The sequence below is a fragment of the Tachysurus vachellii genome, chromosome 1, assembly GCF_030014155.1.
Source record: "Tachysurus vachellii isolate PV-2020 chromosome 1, HZAU_Pvac_v1, whole genome shotgun sequence".
NCBI classification, from domain to species: domain Eukaryota; kingdom Metazoa; phylum Chordata; class Actinopteri; order Siluriformes; family Bagridae; genus Tachysurus; species Tachysurus vachellii.
In genome coordinates, this window is record NC_083460.1 from 30,809,908 (window position 1) to 30,826,481 (window position 16,574).

At 35.4% G+C, this 16,574-nt stretch overlaps 1 protein-coding gene across 1 annotated transcript in view; it reads right to left on the reverse strand.

Annotated features, from left to right (window-relative positions):
- si:ch1073-396h14.1 (disintegrin and metalloproteinase domain-containing protein 10) overlaps positions 1–16,574 on the reverse strand; it is a 30,087-nt gene that overhangs the window by 1,354 nt on the left and 12,159 nt on the right. Inside the window, exons 5-14 of the mRNA XM_060882703.1 lie at positions 15,710–15,789; positions 14,247–14,369; positions 13,056–13,148; positions 12,757–12,925; positions 6,003–6,163; positions 3,006–3,177; positions 1,484–1,628; positions 989–1,172; positions 591–690; positions 52–272 (exon numbers count right to left, since the gene is read on the reverse strand). Coding sequence (XP_060738686.1) covers positions 52–272; positions 591–690; positions 989–1,172; positions 1,484–1,628; positions 3,006–3,177; positions 6,003–6,163; positions 12,757–12,925; positions 13,056–13,148; positions 14,247–14,369; positions 15,710–15,789 — 1,448 coding nt within the window. The remainder of the gene's footprint in view (positions 1–51; positions 273–590; positions 691–988; positions 1,173–1,483; positions 1,629–3,005; positions 3,178–6,002; positions 6,164–12,756; positions 12,926–13,055; positions 13,149–14,246; positions 14,370–15,709; positions 15,790–16,574) is intronic.

Sequence of the window (16,574 nt, forward strand, 5' to 3'; positions counted from 1 at the left end):
ATAATAAAAACGATGCTGTGCAGTGAGATAAACTTCAAAAGCAGGTCAAACCTTCATCCAGTCTGCGACATCATCATACTCGCGCAGGTTCAGGAAGACATTTTTCAGTCTGGCGATGGGGCCGTCTGCATCCAAAAGGCGACATGTCTGAAAGTGATCACAGTAGCCCTGGTTTTTGTAGCATGGAGATCCAGGCAGCAACGACACCTGCTGTCCCTTAAAGTACACTGATAGCACAGAGGAAGTGGTGCTTGCACATGTCTTGGGGTTTCCTAATTACAAAAGATTAGTGATTAGTAACAGCATTAAGACATTAAGACTATTATTAATAATCAGGGGTGGAAAATACTTGAATAAATACATTTTTCACATTTACAATAAATTTTACTCAAAATACTTGAGTAAATGTACTTTTTGGAGCATATTTTATTGTCCACTGTCAAAACTTTGAGTGTCTGTACACAGCACATAGACATCAATTAAGAGCAAGATGAGAGTAACTATGCCACAGGAAAAAAACAGATGCTGGGAAAACAGCAAATTCCCTGCTTGTTCTGCTTAGAGCACTGAACATGGCTCATAGCTTTTACCTCTCTGCTGGCAGCACATGTGACACTTTTCTTTCTTGTTTTCCCCCGGGCAGTCGCACTGCTCCAGACCGTGTAGCACACACAGGGAGCGTGAACATTCCTGTGCAACACAAGCAAAAACATCATGAAATCACAAATGCCAGATTAGCTATAACTTTTCCATCAATCTACACAGCTCCCATTCCTATTATAAGGTCATTAGACCCCCCTCTAAAGAGTCATATGTTCAAAATTCACACTCTTTTACAGGCCTGTATTTCTCAAACAGTGACATATTTACAACCTTCCTTTGTAGTCTATTGGATTATATTCAAAAACAAAACAAAACAAAACAAGATGTTGGTGGTTTAAGGACAAATTTAGACAGAGTCTGAGACTTGAGATAATGCTGGACACACCCCGTTATGACAAACCCGTGTGCCCAGACTGCACACTGTCAGGTTTGGCTTGGCAGCAGGTTGAGGACATGTGGCAGAGATTCCTGAACACATGCTTTTCATCCGACACTCTGAATCTTCCTCACACAGCTGTCCAGAGGTTTTAAAGACACATCCAGAGCTGCAGCAGAAACCCTGACTCGGACTGAGAGATGAAAAAAAACATAATGACATAATATAATACAACACAAAATGCGGTTTAAATGGGAGTTGCATACATTTCTCAGTTCACTTAGATCTATTTCTTTCTCGGATTTTCCTATGCTAGAATATTTATCCACCTACCAAAATGGTAGTTTTGACTAGCAGTCAACTCTAGCTAGTGTTTCTCAGATATCCACTGTTAAGGTGGTATAAAGAAAACCTGATGGATAAGCTGTGAAACATTTAAAAACTGCTGGACAATATGCTACATGAAGGCTATGTGTGAATCAACCAATGAGACGGAATACCAGCCTGCATTGTTTGTTAGGTTTTAGGCGACACTGAATTTCTATTGGCTCCTTTGAACTGTAGCAACACGGATCATTTGCATTGAGTCCTACATCACATTCTTCTCCTTTCTCCGTAATCCGGTTTCCACAGATTGGCTGATTGCTGACTAGTAGGAGACAACACACACACATACAGTCAGACACACAACAATCATTTATAGACATTTCAAAGAATGTTTCTGTGGCCTGTAAGAGTGAAACACACACAACAGCTAATTTAGGAACAAATCTGAAGGAACTCATACACTCATTTATATTTTGGACGTGGCTTATGAATATCATAAGGAACATTTTTTTCAGTTTTTATCTAGTTAACCTAGAAATAAGATTGAATGCATAGTTAATTATTTTATAATAGTGAGGAGTAATTCGTTTTTCTGACTAACATGGCTTCCTTTTTTGGTTTTGTTGTTGCATTTCTTGCTCTATTGTCCTGTTTCCAAATTTGTCGTGGATTTTCAGAATTTTCATGATTTAGAATATAAATTTATTTAGCTTTTCCAAATGTTTAAATTTGCTGTCTTATTTCTGAATTAGCTTTCATGAATCAGAGTGAGAATTTTCATATTTGCTGTTATGTTTCCAGATTTTAGGTCACGATTCTGAATTTGCTGTTTTGAATTTTCTGATTTGGTTTTCATGTTTCATGTGGTTGTGTTTCTGATTTTACTATTGTGTTTCTGATTGTGTTTCTGATTGTGTTTCTGATTGTGTTTCTGATTTTGCTATTTACATTTTTGCTCTTTGCACACACTGTCTAATCATTTCCGTCGTTTTGCACATACTGTACAATATTTCAGTCGTTTGCTGTTTTTGCACAAATCCTATACATTATCTCAGGGACCTGCTGCTAAGAAACTGTGTTCATTCTAGTATTACTGCACAAAATATTGTCTGAACATACCGTATTTACACTGGTTGGCACTGTTTCTGTTTACTGTCTTTTGTATATTGTCTTTTTTTTTGTATTTTTTGTATTGTCTTGTAACTTTTTGTCTGCACTGTCTTTTGTCCTGCACCGTCTTTTGTCCTGCACTGTCTTGTCTGTCTTGTTTGTCTTGTGCTGAAATGTTTGCACCAGGTTGAACAGTTGCACTTTATGTGGCTAAGACTACTTACAAGTCCTTAGCCCTGTCTTTGTTTTATGTAGCACCACAATCCTAGAGAAACGTCTCATTTCACTGTGTACTACAATATGGTTGAAATGACAATAAAAGCTTCTTGTCTTAACTTGACTTGACTTGACTTCTGTTTTTGATGTCTCTTATTTTGTTTCACAAACTGAGACATGTACAGATAAATCAAGATCGGGAATGGGAACTATAAAGGTTTGACACATTGTTTAATTCTACGATCCATAACGAGTTGAATCAAGTGTTTTAGAATAATTATACACAGAAATATGCAGCGATGCTGCCCTCCAGGTGTTAGAGCCTATCCCTGATGTAGCACCTTCTTCTAACTTGTTGAGTTTGATGTCTCACCAACAAAACAATTGTCCTTCTTGATCTTCAGCAAACGGCTCATATGCCGGAGGCTACATGGTGAAAAACGGTCGGTGTTCTCCTTCACTTCATCTGCAGCATGTGGGAACATCAGAAAATATCCTTTACCTTCAGTGACTCCCAGATCACCACAATCCGAGCCTTCATCATGCTAACATGCAAATACAGAGACAGTGAATATGACATTTAGGCATGACATAGTGAGGGTTGTAATATAGTTATGAAGATATGTATGTCTAATATAGTTTCTATTATAATTTACACAGGATTGATGCTTTTAAGAACAAAATATTAAAAATATAGTTTTCGAAAAATAATAATAGGGTTGTATTTACTGTACAGAGGCATTTATTTAACATATTTGCTTGACTTTTTAAAAGTTAGATGCAAAGCCTTACATATTTTATTTACATTTTTTGCTATACGGACATTGTCAGCAAAGACACCTTTCTATTTTGCAGTTTCTCTGTAACATGACAATCTGCATTTTATTGTGCTTACAATTAACATCAAGTGTAACACATATGTGAAAACAGAACAACTTTCCTGAACTTTCACAACATTAAACGAATAAATGAAAAGATATATCTATATCTAATCCAAATCTGTAATCACAGGTAAATGGATGTGGTGTAACAAGCATAAAACACTTGGGGAACTTTTGTAATATTAATATATCAACAGTCATCGTGTTTTATTCCTCATGTTACCAAATTTGTCCGACCCTACAATAAAACAAAAATTGTATTAATTGCAAACATTAGCTAAGTTTGTTCTGATGTTCTGAAATACTTTTCTAGGTTCATGCTGTGGAGCTTAATTTGTGTGATTATACTAACTGAGCTTGTATACTAACTATTTATTATTATTATTATTATTATTATTATTATTATTATTATTATTGCTGTTGATGTTATTGGCATCACTGTTATTGTTTCTTTGTTTGTTTTGTTGTGTATATGAAGCATATATATATATATATATATATATATATATATATATATATATATATATATATATATATATATATATATATATAAGATATTTTAATATTAATTATATATATGTATATATGATATTTTAATATTATTATATTAATATATATATATATATATATATATATATATATATATATATATATATATATATATATATATATATATATATATATATATATGCTTCATATACACAACAAAACAAACAAAGAAACAAACAATAACAATGATGCCAATAACATCAACAGCAATAATAATAATAATAATAATAATAATAATAATAATAATAATAATAAATAGTTAGTATACATGCGAGTATATATATATTAAACATAAAACAAATGTATAAATTCACCTGTTTCTGGATTATTAACAAACTTAGCATCCGTATAGTACGGTGGCCGAGAAGTGCAAAACAAATTAACAAATCCGAAAACACATTAACAAATCTGAAAACACATTAACAAATCTGAAAACACATTAACAAATCTGAAAACACATTAACAAATCCGAAAACGAATTAACAAGTCAGTCAACCCGGAAGAGGTTGGTATAATTTGTGAATGGAAACTTACCATCATCGGACGAGACACCTTTCATTCACCTGTATATCTTCAATGACGGGTGTCTTGTCCAATGATCGGTAAGTTTCCATTCCCAAACTATACCTACCGCTTCCGGGTTGTCTGAATCGGCGCACGAAACACATTAACAAATCAGAAAACACAACGACAATTCAAACAACCCGGAAGAGGTTGGTATAGTTTGTGACTGGAACACGTACCGATCATTGGACAAGACACCTGTCACTCAAGGTATACATGAAGTTCAACAGTCTGCCGCAGGAAAAAGTTGGAATGGATGGATGGAATGGGTTACTGTGGATTAATTCTGTTATTTTCTTATATTTAAATGGAGAACTTTACACATTACACATAAGATTCCATACCTGTATATCTTGAGTGACAGGTGTCTTGTCCAATGATCGGTAAGTTTCCATTCAAAAACGATACCTACCGCTTCCAGGTTGTCTGACTTGTCGTTGTGTTTTCAGATTTGTTAATTTGTTTTCGGATTTGTTCATTTGTTTTGCACTTCTTGGCCACCGTAGTATATTGAGGATTTAAGCAATATCGAAACAAATCTGTAACAAATTCTTGAAAAGTACTAATCATTTAATGGTTAGGGGAAAAAATCATGGCAGTGGGTAATTATGCCTGGCACTTACAATTATATTTATAACAAGAAAATACCTCACAGAGAGGAATAAGAGAACTTGGGCATAGAACAAAAGCTCCATGTAAAATTCTTAGATAAAATCATCCCTCTGATCCTTTCCTACAAATCTTCCTACAAGTCTAGAAACAGTTATGCATCTTCCTACAAGTCTGGAAACAGTTAAGCATTAGTTCTGCATGCCTTCTAACTACTGACATAAGTAGTTTAATTTATATGGACATGGAAACTTGAACAGCAAAAGGTCGATGACGCAAATACTGTACAGTAGAAAAGCGTTTCAACAGCTGGAGAAAAAGTCACACCACCACACAGCAGTGGACACACAAAGGGCACATAACAAAGCACCTAAATGACCTTTAACCCAACACCTCTTTCCAGGTCCTTTTTTAACACCCTAAAATTACCAGATATTTTGTTTACATTAACATGGACCTGCATTTCCCTGATCTGCTAACTCTTGCTTTGTTCTTGTTTTTTAACACCAGCATAGAAAATGGAAAATTCTACTTAATCCCATGGGTCTCAAGTGGGATCCCAGAGACACATAGACATACTTTTTATAATTATATGTCAAACAACTCATCTCAGACATAATGTCTACATGTTCTGTTTAACACATTTCAGTAAAGAGCTTATATAATCTGTAACAGCATGACTGCAAGTAGATTGTAAACCCCCATCCTAAGGAACCATAAAGTTCCGGTCATCTCATTGATTAATGATGAGAAGGTTTTGAACTCACAGGAGCTCCCAGACTGTGGCCAAGCTCATGAGCAAAGGTCAGCTGAACAAACTTGGGCAGAAGGTAACGTCCAAAGTTCTTCAGTGTTATCAGACCAGTGTTCAGGCTGGATGACTGACCATCCATGTGTATGGGTTTGGAACAGATCCCACCCCAGTTATCTACAGAGGACAGAAAAGAAGAAAGAAATAATAAAGAACTGCTTGGTCATAAGTGCACTGATAGAGCTTAAATATAACGTTTGAACCTATTAGGTGTGTTGAACCAAAACTCTGCCAGATGGAACGTCTACTGCAGTGTAGTTAGGCTTCCACTTACTGATAAAAAATATATTTTACTTAAGCTCATCAATTACAATATTAGCATTTGAATTAAATGTTAGCTTAATGGACTTCATTATACATTAGACTTTAGAATCATTATTTCCACAATGTACTGTAAATTGATCATGATGAACAGAAGGATATTAGTCACAGATTTGGAAAGTATACTTACTTACTATACTTAAGTTTGATTTTGGTGTGTTTGAACTCACTAAAAAATATTTTTCCTTTTATTTATTACTTGTTTTTTTAAACCTGAAATGTAGTAATACCTACTACAATATCCCATTGGTCTCCTTTTCTACCATTCAGCCAGTGACAGTATGCTATTCATGAATCATATGAGCTCAGAATGAGGCTTTTTAGATAATATGAACTCTGTCTAATTTAATATGAATTCTGTCTAATTTTTTTTTTTTTTTAACAAAAAACATTGTTAAGGATATTTTTTGATAATTTGCTTTTTTCTTTGCTAATGCCAGTTTAGACTAGCATCAATTCCAATAGCCAAGATGATCAGCTAGGTAGCAAGTTAAATTCTAACTAATAGTAAATATTGGCAACGCAGGATATTTGACTAATTCATTAGAAAACAATTTAGGGTTAGTCATGCATATAAGCAGGAAATTTACAGAGAGTGAATCATGTTTCCTGATAAATGTATAGATCAGGCTGCATGAAAAAATTACATTAACTTCATCAATAAAATAAATGTTTCTATTTTACTATTTAATATTTTACTACATTTAAAAGTAGCAACTTTCTGACTTTCAACTGAGTAAAATTTCCAGTTTTAAGATTTTGTGAGATTTGTAAGATTATCTATTGTATAATTTCTCAGTTCTTTTCCCACACGTCATCAAATAATTATCTTGCTCATTGTGTATGATAGTAAATGACACTAATCATCTCAGAAGACCTTGCTGACTATTTTGAACCAATAACTATTGGGATATACATAAAAATACAAAACACATCTAGATAACCACAGAGTAATATGAACAACAAATATGAGAAAGTTCATATGAGATCCTGAAAGTCGAATGCATCTTTCCTATGGCCTGGTTTACCCCCTTTCTCTACCCCCTTGGCCATGTCTTTGAAAGCATTCATGTGACTCTGTACCAGTTGCCTAAGAGGACAGCTGGGCAGCTTGGGAATGCTCTTCTGTACCAACAGTATTCCTGGAAAGTAACAGAATCAGGTCTGCTCCATGTTCCATGTTCTTTAACAAACCAGGGTGTACACAAGCAAGATAATGAACATCACTTTCACATAAAATTTGTAGAGATAAACAGGAAAGTGTGTTTATAAGACAGGGAGCGGTTGGCAGGCTTACAGCATTGGAAGTGATACAAATTCAGGATTCTTGCTATTCTTTATTCCTGCCCTATTCAATGTTCCCGTGTTGTGACCTCAGCTCATTAATGAAGAAAATTTCATATGAGATGACAAGAGAACAGTGTGTGTCCTGGGTAGGGGTTTCAGCAAGGCCACTTTCCTCCCACTGAGGTCACATCTCTTATATATAGCTCCGTTATATCCAGCTTTGTTTCCACAAGACTAAGACACAGACATATTTGGCAAAAAACAACCAACCAACCCTAGTGAGGGATATGTAGACCTGAGACACCTCATCCCATCATGTGTAGTAAAGCAACAAGCTAGAACTCCCAGTTTTATGTAGGTTAACATTAGGGATGAGCGAGTACAGCATTATCTGTATCTGTATCTGTTAACCATATGAATTATCTGTATCTGTATCTGTACTCGGAGTGGGTGGGGTTACTTCCTAACTCGGAAGTAGGCGGGGCTTGTCTTGAAATGGGCGTGGCTTTAACCGGTAATACTTTCTTTGTAATATTTATAACACTAGCTTACTACCTTTATGTTTTTATGAAATACAGCAAAAACGTGTCAGACACTCAGTGTCTGGTTACTGGTTAGAGACAGCTGAAGGTTTAAAAAAGAAAAAAAATCTCCGACAAGCAGAGACGCAATGCGAGTCGCATTCTACCAAGCAAGCACCACGTCTGAACAAACCCACGTTTACCAGAACTCTACTGGTTAGTAAGTACGTATTATTAACTTTACAACCCGAAGTAAAAAGCTGAAGAAACCCTAAACATTAACGGAAAAGACCCGCGAACCCGAGTGACTGAGGGAGAGACAGAGAGCTGTTCTGTGTGTGACTGTGAGCGAGCAGAGCGAGACACAGCAACACAATACAGTACATCTGTATGTGTGTAGGGGAGGGGCGCTGTGACTAGCCTATCACTGCAGGGGAGGGGCGCTGTGACTAGCCTATCACTGTAGGGGAGGGGCACTGTGACTAGCCTATCACTGTAGGGGAGGGGCGCTGTGACTAGCCTATCACTGTAGGGGAGGGGCGCTGTGACTAGCCTATCACAGAACGCTGACACAATCAGATACCCAATGATGATTTTCATTCAATCCGAGCACAGATATTGACTCATATTACTCGTATAATACTCGTACTCGGCAGAAGTGCTTTATCTGTACCGGATACTCGTTTCAGCCGAGTATCCGGCTCATCTCTAGTTAACAGCATTGGTGTAACTTAAGCTGGGAATGTAGCCGGTTTGAAAATGTCTCTTTACAGAAAACCTCACCAAAGATTGTACATGTTGTTAAAATTGTTTCTAGAGAGCATCTGTCATACAAGACCCTGTGTAAACCTTTATTGTAAAATCATAACGTATTAGAATAAAGACCTACAGGCTAAACTTCAGAGAACTTTTTAATTAATGTCAGAACTTTGCAATAACATTCACTGTTAGCTGTGAAAGGTCACACTAGGACAAGTCTGGTGATATTTTATGACATAAATATATGCTCTAGTGTCTTATTGGAACTGTCATTACTGGAATTACCGTCTGGTTTGGGAATCAGCCATATATTGCATCAGATTTAAATAGAGCTGGGCATGTTAACGCATTAATATGCAATTAATCAAGAATAAAAATTTTAATTGTTGCCCAGCACTAGATTTAAAATAAAATCAACCTAAGTGGTCTCCAATGAAACACCTATAAAATGTATATAATCCACTTTTGTAAATCTTACACTAATATACAGTTAATGTTTCAGTTGTACATTCAGTTGTAATGTATTTAACATTTTACTGGACATTTGCACTGGCCACTTTGCACATCCTGCATCCCTCTGCATTGTTTTATTTTTATTATTATTTATTTTTTTTTTGTAAATCTTTATCTTTATGCTTTAACACATTTCTTTTATTTATAACCTTTGTTTTTTTTATATTTATGCTGCTTCTCTATTACTACTATGCACCAACACAACAAATTCCTGTACATATAAACCCTACAGTACCTGTCAATAAACCTTATTCTGATAAGATAGTTTTATCAAATTGAACAATGCTTCTGCAATCTGCCTGGTGAGACCAAAAGTGGTGAAACAAACAAAATCTTCAAAGACCTTTGGGATTCAGTGACTTTTCAAGGGCAATGCCTCAGCAGGAGGGAATTTTCCAACATTTTCTTCTAAGGACATGCTGGGATGGAAAAAACAAAGTGCCACATTCCACTTATGTGAGTCAATGATGTGTGAGGAATAGCTGCCCAAAGATTTGTATCTATAGCTGTATAGCTGTATATCTGGATTCAGATTTATATCTCAGTGAACTACATGGTGTCTAGGTACATTGCAAACTTGTTTGCACAGAATTATGTGTTCATTTTTCTGCATATATCTTATATCTGCACAGAAAGAACATAGATAAATTTGTCTGATGTTTTATCAGTCATCCATAATATAATTTTAAAAAGATATCTAATTAAATGTAGTAAAAACAAAAACATCCGGATAACTCAAACTTCCTTCTGCAATTGTGGTTATAAGTTAGTTGTTAGACGGCAAAGCGTAAACAAGTCCCATTGCTCATACCAAAGCCATGAGGGGCCTTTGTTGTGGTAAAGGCATTGTTCATGAGAGGTCGACAAGTTTACATTCCAGTGCCAGCCCAGATTAGTCCAGTTTATTCATCTACAACACAAAACACAACTGCCATGTGGATGTGTGGATCACATGTTTGATGACTGGACCTGGAAAAAGTCATGACAAAGTGTTTGGATGAAAATAAGGTAATTAAATGTTTTGTGCATAACCTGTCCGGTCTTATCACTGAGTCTATCACCATGGAGACTAATCCGAAGTGAGGAATTGTTTCTGGTTTCTGGTTTAAATTTGGGTAAGTGGGAGGCAGAGGTAGTTGGGTCAGGCCACATACTTTTCTCGACACGTCACCATTTGTGATGGCTCACGCCCCTGTTTTCGTCCAATCACGTCTCAGGCAGCTGACAACAACAATGATTGCCCAATTTGATTATCACCTCCTGCTAAGATGAAACACAGGCACCATTGTCACCGATTTGGACAGCAGAACAACAGAACAAAATCTGAAAAGCTACTGGAACGTAATCAGGGTCAAAATGTCTGCGACTTACACACTGCAGAAATGAGTAATAGTTAAAATATCATAGAGTATACTGTAACTGCTCATTTTTAATCTCCATTATGATAGGCTTCCTTTCTTATATTCCTTTCCACTTTTTAACATTATATTAAATGGAAAAATTAAAAGAGGTCCTTAGCAAGAATTTTGTCTACTTATAGAAACATTGTTTTTTTTTTTTACCAGCATCAGAACTGAAGATATCACTATTCCTTCATTTATTTTTCCTTTTTTCCTTGTATATTTTTTGAAATTGTCACAGAGAAGCTGACTTACAATAAAATAGAAATCTTACACTAATACAGTGTATTCATTCTATTAATGTAGGATACATTCTATTAATGAATCAATGAGGGATGTGGTAGCCTAGTGGTTAAGTTGTTGGGCTACCAATTGGAAGGTTGCGAGTTTGAATCCGATATCCACCAGGCCGCCACTGCTGGGCCCATGAGCAAGGCCCTTAAGCCTCAATTACTTAGTTGCATAAAAAAATTTATATAAATGTAAGTTGCTCTGGATTAGGGTGTCTTCTAAATGCTGGAAAAAATGCTCATACAGTCTGTCTTCATTGTACAGTACTGCCTATTTACATAAGCATTTGCGTTCCTGAAATTTATTTTTAGGTTATTACATACAGTAATTAATAAGAAAATAGTTAAATGTTAAAAGAAACCTTAAATTGCCTTAATTTAATATACAAATAAAGACTATGTGATGTCAAAGCGCTTGTCATACTCTAATGCCCAGTGGACAAACCATTTTCACAAAATTCACAAACAGAACTCATTGACTTGGTTGGACCTACCATTTGCTGTTGTTGAGTAATATTATGACATTTAATTTTGTTTCTATCACTACTAGAATGTTACAGTTATCATCTTCAGATCAGATGATATGTGGATGCATGAAATAAGGTATGAGATAAGTAGTTAAATATAAAGAAAACACAAAGGATGTTCTGACAAAGGCTTGACTTCAGGATGTCCAAGTCCTGGCATACAAAAATAGCCCCAGTTAATGTCCATAAATACTTTATCTGATTTGTGAGAAAGTAGGCAGTGATCCCATCACAGTGACTGTAAACAAACCTGGCTTTATATGGAGCATCTGGCTAATATGTTTAATGATGTTGCATAAGTAGGATATTTCCGTAATCAGTTATGTAGGAAGTCTATACGGGCCTTTTCTCTGAATTTTACTTAATGCCTGCATTTTTTCCAAGAAAGCCCATTATTACACCAGTTTGCAGGAGGAAATTGGTGGATGATGTTATCAGCTTGCACTGTTTCAATATGAAGTCACCTCAGGAACAACTATAGACAAAAGGAACATTCCAGAAACTGTTCCATATTGAAGCCTAATCAGGGTTCACTTTATAGTATTGAATCTCCCACCATCCGTTATTTCAAAACAGAATGTCATTGTAATGTGGTAGACGATCACTCAAACTTCAGACACATCAGAATTTAATATATAGAATTTATATTTACATTAATTGTCTGCATTGAATATTAAAGTTAACTAATGTGACTAGTCGCCACTGCATGCATATTCATATACTTGTAGTAACAATGCAGGAGCATGTTATGATACAGGGAAAGGAGTAATGAGTGATGAATGTGATGATGGGGGCATAGGATGAAATCTACTTCAGCATATGTGTCATGTTTGTCCAGTTTAAACTGAAAGTCCAGAAATAATAATAACATCCAATAATAGCAGATAATCATTTTAAATATCTGGTGGGATAAATAATAAACTGTATAAACCTTTGTGCCTGATTACTTTCACTGTGCATGGGTTCTTCCCAGTCAATGGCTTATAATGTTGATAGAAATTGAGCAAGTGTATTATACAAGGTGTGTATTTTATCATATCTTCAACAATTAAAGCATCCTTGCTCAGACAAACAAAAACACAAACATCTCACCTGGCTTTCCCTCCCAGGCCAGACCGAGGACGCCGTTGAAGTCACGGTTGGTCAGCAGGTAGGACAGGCAGTAGTTTCCCCAGTTCATTTCTGAATAAAGACTCAGCAGCTTCTCAGGGCCAATGAAAGTCTCCTGGAGCACGTCATCTGGGTTTAATTCTAAAACAAACTGAAAATGATGCTTTGTATACTTTTATCTGTGGGTACGACCAATAAAATGTTTACATTTGGATGTTAACGGAACTGAACAAAGCAACTTATGTGGATTTTTGTGAAATTAACCTGTGAAGAAATCTTACCTTCATCGATTTCACCTTGAAGTCAATTACATCAATCCCATCAAACTCAGCCTTATGAAATATATTGTTTACTGCTTTCATGTATGATGCAACCTGTGAAAAGTATGAAAGGTTCAAGTATAGGTACAGAACTTTATTTGTTTATTTGTTTATTTGTTTATTTATTTATTAGAAAAAATGCAGCTTGTTACATAACTGAGAAATAGCAAAGAATGCATTTAATACTCTCCAACTCTGTCCCCAATAAAAGCTTTTCCACTGGGATTTAAATGAAGTGCAAAACATATCATATTTAGGATTGCAGGATATTTTGCTACATTTTTGACCTTTTTTTGTCACAGTCCAAACCAACATGACCCAATACTCTGCACAGTAAAACCTCACTGAAGCCTGGTTATGACTGGAAAAAATGATGGCCAGTCATTGTTATTACAAAGGGTGTTAATGTTACTAACAAATACTAACACAACTAATAATTATACACTCAAAAAGTATCATAATTAGAGCTTTCTAAAAATGTAGATAGGTATACTTATTAAATGAAGTTAAATCATATGTAGAAATCTGACAGTAAATAATTAATAAAACTAGAGTCAATTGCATAAGGTCATTTGGTAAACTGTAAGAGTAATAATATGAATGAAAGCTCTGTTGTTGTTGTACCAGACCTGTGGCAGAGGTAAACAAACTACTGGAGTACAGACTGAGCCATGGGCACAGAGCCCATGAATGAGCCTTGATCTGATATTATTAGAATAGAAATAGACTTACATAATGTTCTAACCAAAAATAATACACATACTGTATAAGTGACCTCATGTGGTGTGAAAGCAGTTAAATGGATCCAAATCCAACATTCCCAATCACCATGGAGTACACAGGTCTTATCTTTAGCATACAAACATCACTTGATGTCCGATTTTTGTCAAATTGAGTTGAGAGAACACGGAGTTCCCAGAATTATGAGGAAGTGGGGAATAATGAACTTGGCAGAACATGGCTTTAGGTTCCCCACCCACCATTTCTAAAAGTCTTTTTGTTTAACCAATAAAGAAAGCACTATACAGTGCAAGGTGAGGAGAAATGTACACCAACGTATATATAAAACAGCATAAAATATTCATTTTTAACTTTAAGAACAGTTCAGCATTTGGGGTGAATGACCGCTGTGTATTGGATTTCTGGATTCACCTGGGCAACGACAGACTCGATGCTGCCAAATCTCTGATAAAACAAATAGTCCACATGCAGATGGAGTAGACAGCTAGTTTTGGACTGGTCCACTGTACGTTTTGACCTGGGCACTGGTTCATCCTGTGAGTTGACAGAGGGGTTAATATAAGAAAAGTAGGACAGGAAAACTGTCCACATCTGTTTAGACGATGTTTAAAAATGATCAAAAATACATTGGAATGCACAAAGCATCTAATGTGAGGGTTTGTTTTTGTCATTAAAATACCCCAGAAACAATGGCTTTTATACATTGGAATGACGGCATAGCCCATTCATGAACAATAACTGCTGTTAACATCATTAGCATCTATATATATATATATATATATATATATATATATATATATATATATATATATATATATATATATAGCCATGCAAGTGCTCAACCACAAATAACCTTAGAAGGATTGCAATTGTCTTGGAAATAATTAAAATATACAAAGTAAAATAATATATATATTTTTTTTACCTTTTATGTTTTTTGTTGTTTTTATGGTCATTTACTGTATCATTGGTTCTAGTCCCAGCCTCAGGTGCTTTAAACATGTGGTTTGTAAAAGTCTAGTTTTTTATATATATAATATATATATTATTTTACTTTGTATATTTCCTCAATAAGGAGGCAAGATAACTCTACAGAACATAAAGCAGTGAGGCATTAAAGAGAAGACTTAAAAGCAAGATTATTAAGTTTACAGAAAGGTTTATGACAGTGTTTATGTTTTATGAAAGAAACAGAAAGCTTAGACTTCTTGCTATAATTTATTATGACAGTTGGCCAATATATCTATTGAATTTGGGTTAGGAATTCAGCATGACAGTAAAAGCTTAAACATTAACTAAGGTACAGCCTACGTGATGTAAGACATTCTGAGAGGAAACAGGTCTAGCAGAAATGTAACACACCTCATTTTGAAGTCTAATAAGAATTTACAGTAAAGGATACTTTTTTACAGATTAGATATTTGTTTTTATGTCACATGAAAAAGCAGCTATGACCATGTAGATTTAGATTTTATGTGTGTGTGTGTGTGTGTGTGTGTGTGTGTGTGTGTGTGTGTGTGTGTGTGTGTGTGTGTATTATAATCTGTTTTTTGGCTGATATTTTTATTTAATATTTTATTTCAATTAAACATAATGGCAATGAACTTTGATCAGAAAGAAATTGGTGGACAAAGAGAGTGCATACAGAAGGACAACTCATTTACAGCTTGTTTATGAATAACAAGACACTTTGAACATTCCCAAGCTTCATGGATGGAGATTCTGAGGTTGAAGTTAATTCTATGTCCTAAAGTCTTGATGGAGATGATTAAACTTTGCTAAGAAGACACCCAGGATGGAAGAGGAGTGAAACAGGCAGTCTGAATTTAATGTGTGCTTAAATATGTGTGTGTGGCAGTGACATCATGTCTGACCTGTCTGAGGCTTTGGAATAGACTCTGCAACCGGTCTGTACCACAGAATCCAGCATGGCCACCTACCATAGGAACATCATCTGCACACACATACACACACATATACACACAAGTTAAACTGGCAAGTAAATAAAGACCTGTTCTAAAAATAAGTCAAAATGGGCCTCTGAGGCAGGAAGACGACTTGGTTTTGGACTTTTCACTGCTGAACCAGTGTAATGAGATGATGAGAACATGATCATAATCTACAACTTTGCTCAACCACAGCATTTTTACAGCCTCTTAATTTTAAGTTAAAATTTGGGTGTGAGGTAGATTTATTGTTTAACAATTTTGGTGCAAAAGGATGGTACCATGGTAGTTAGGACTTGAAACTTATATCTCTGACTGGTTTAATGTAAGATGACAAATTATAGACTATGGGTGTAACACAACATCACTATCTGCATCTTTATCTGTTTACTGGTCCACATATCTGTATCTATAATAAAATTCGAAACGGAAGTGGGCGTAGTCTAGACCAGAAATTTTGGCTTTTGGCTTTTGAAACCTTCTGGTGAGCTCATAAAAGTACAAATAAAATAGAACAACAGTACACACTGTATTAAAATGTTATAGTGTTATGATTGGGCTTATATGAAGTCAGCAGACAACCCCATGCCAAATATACTCAGTTTTAGAGACATCATGTTTATTATGGAATCTGCAGTTATATTGGCTCAATTTTAAGCAGTCACATTTCTGGTTTTGATGACATTTTGTACTCCAAAAATTGCCGACATGTAACCAACCATATCTAATACTTGGTTCATTTCTGGTCCTTTACCAACCCATCTATAACCTCGGCTGACATCGTGACTAAGAT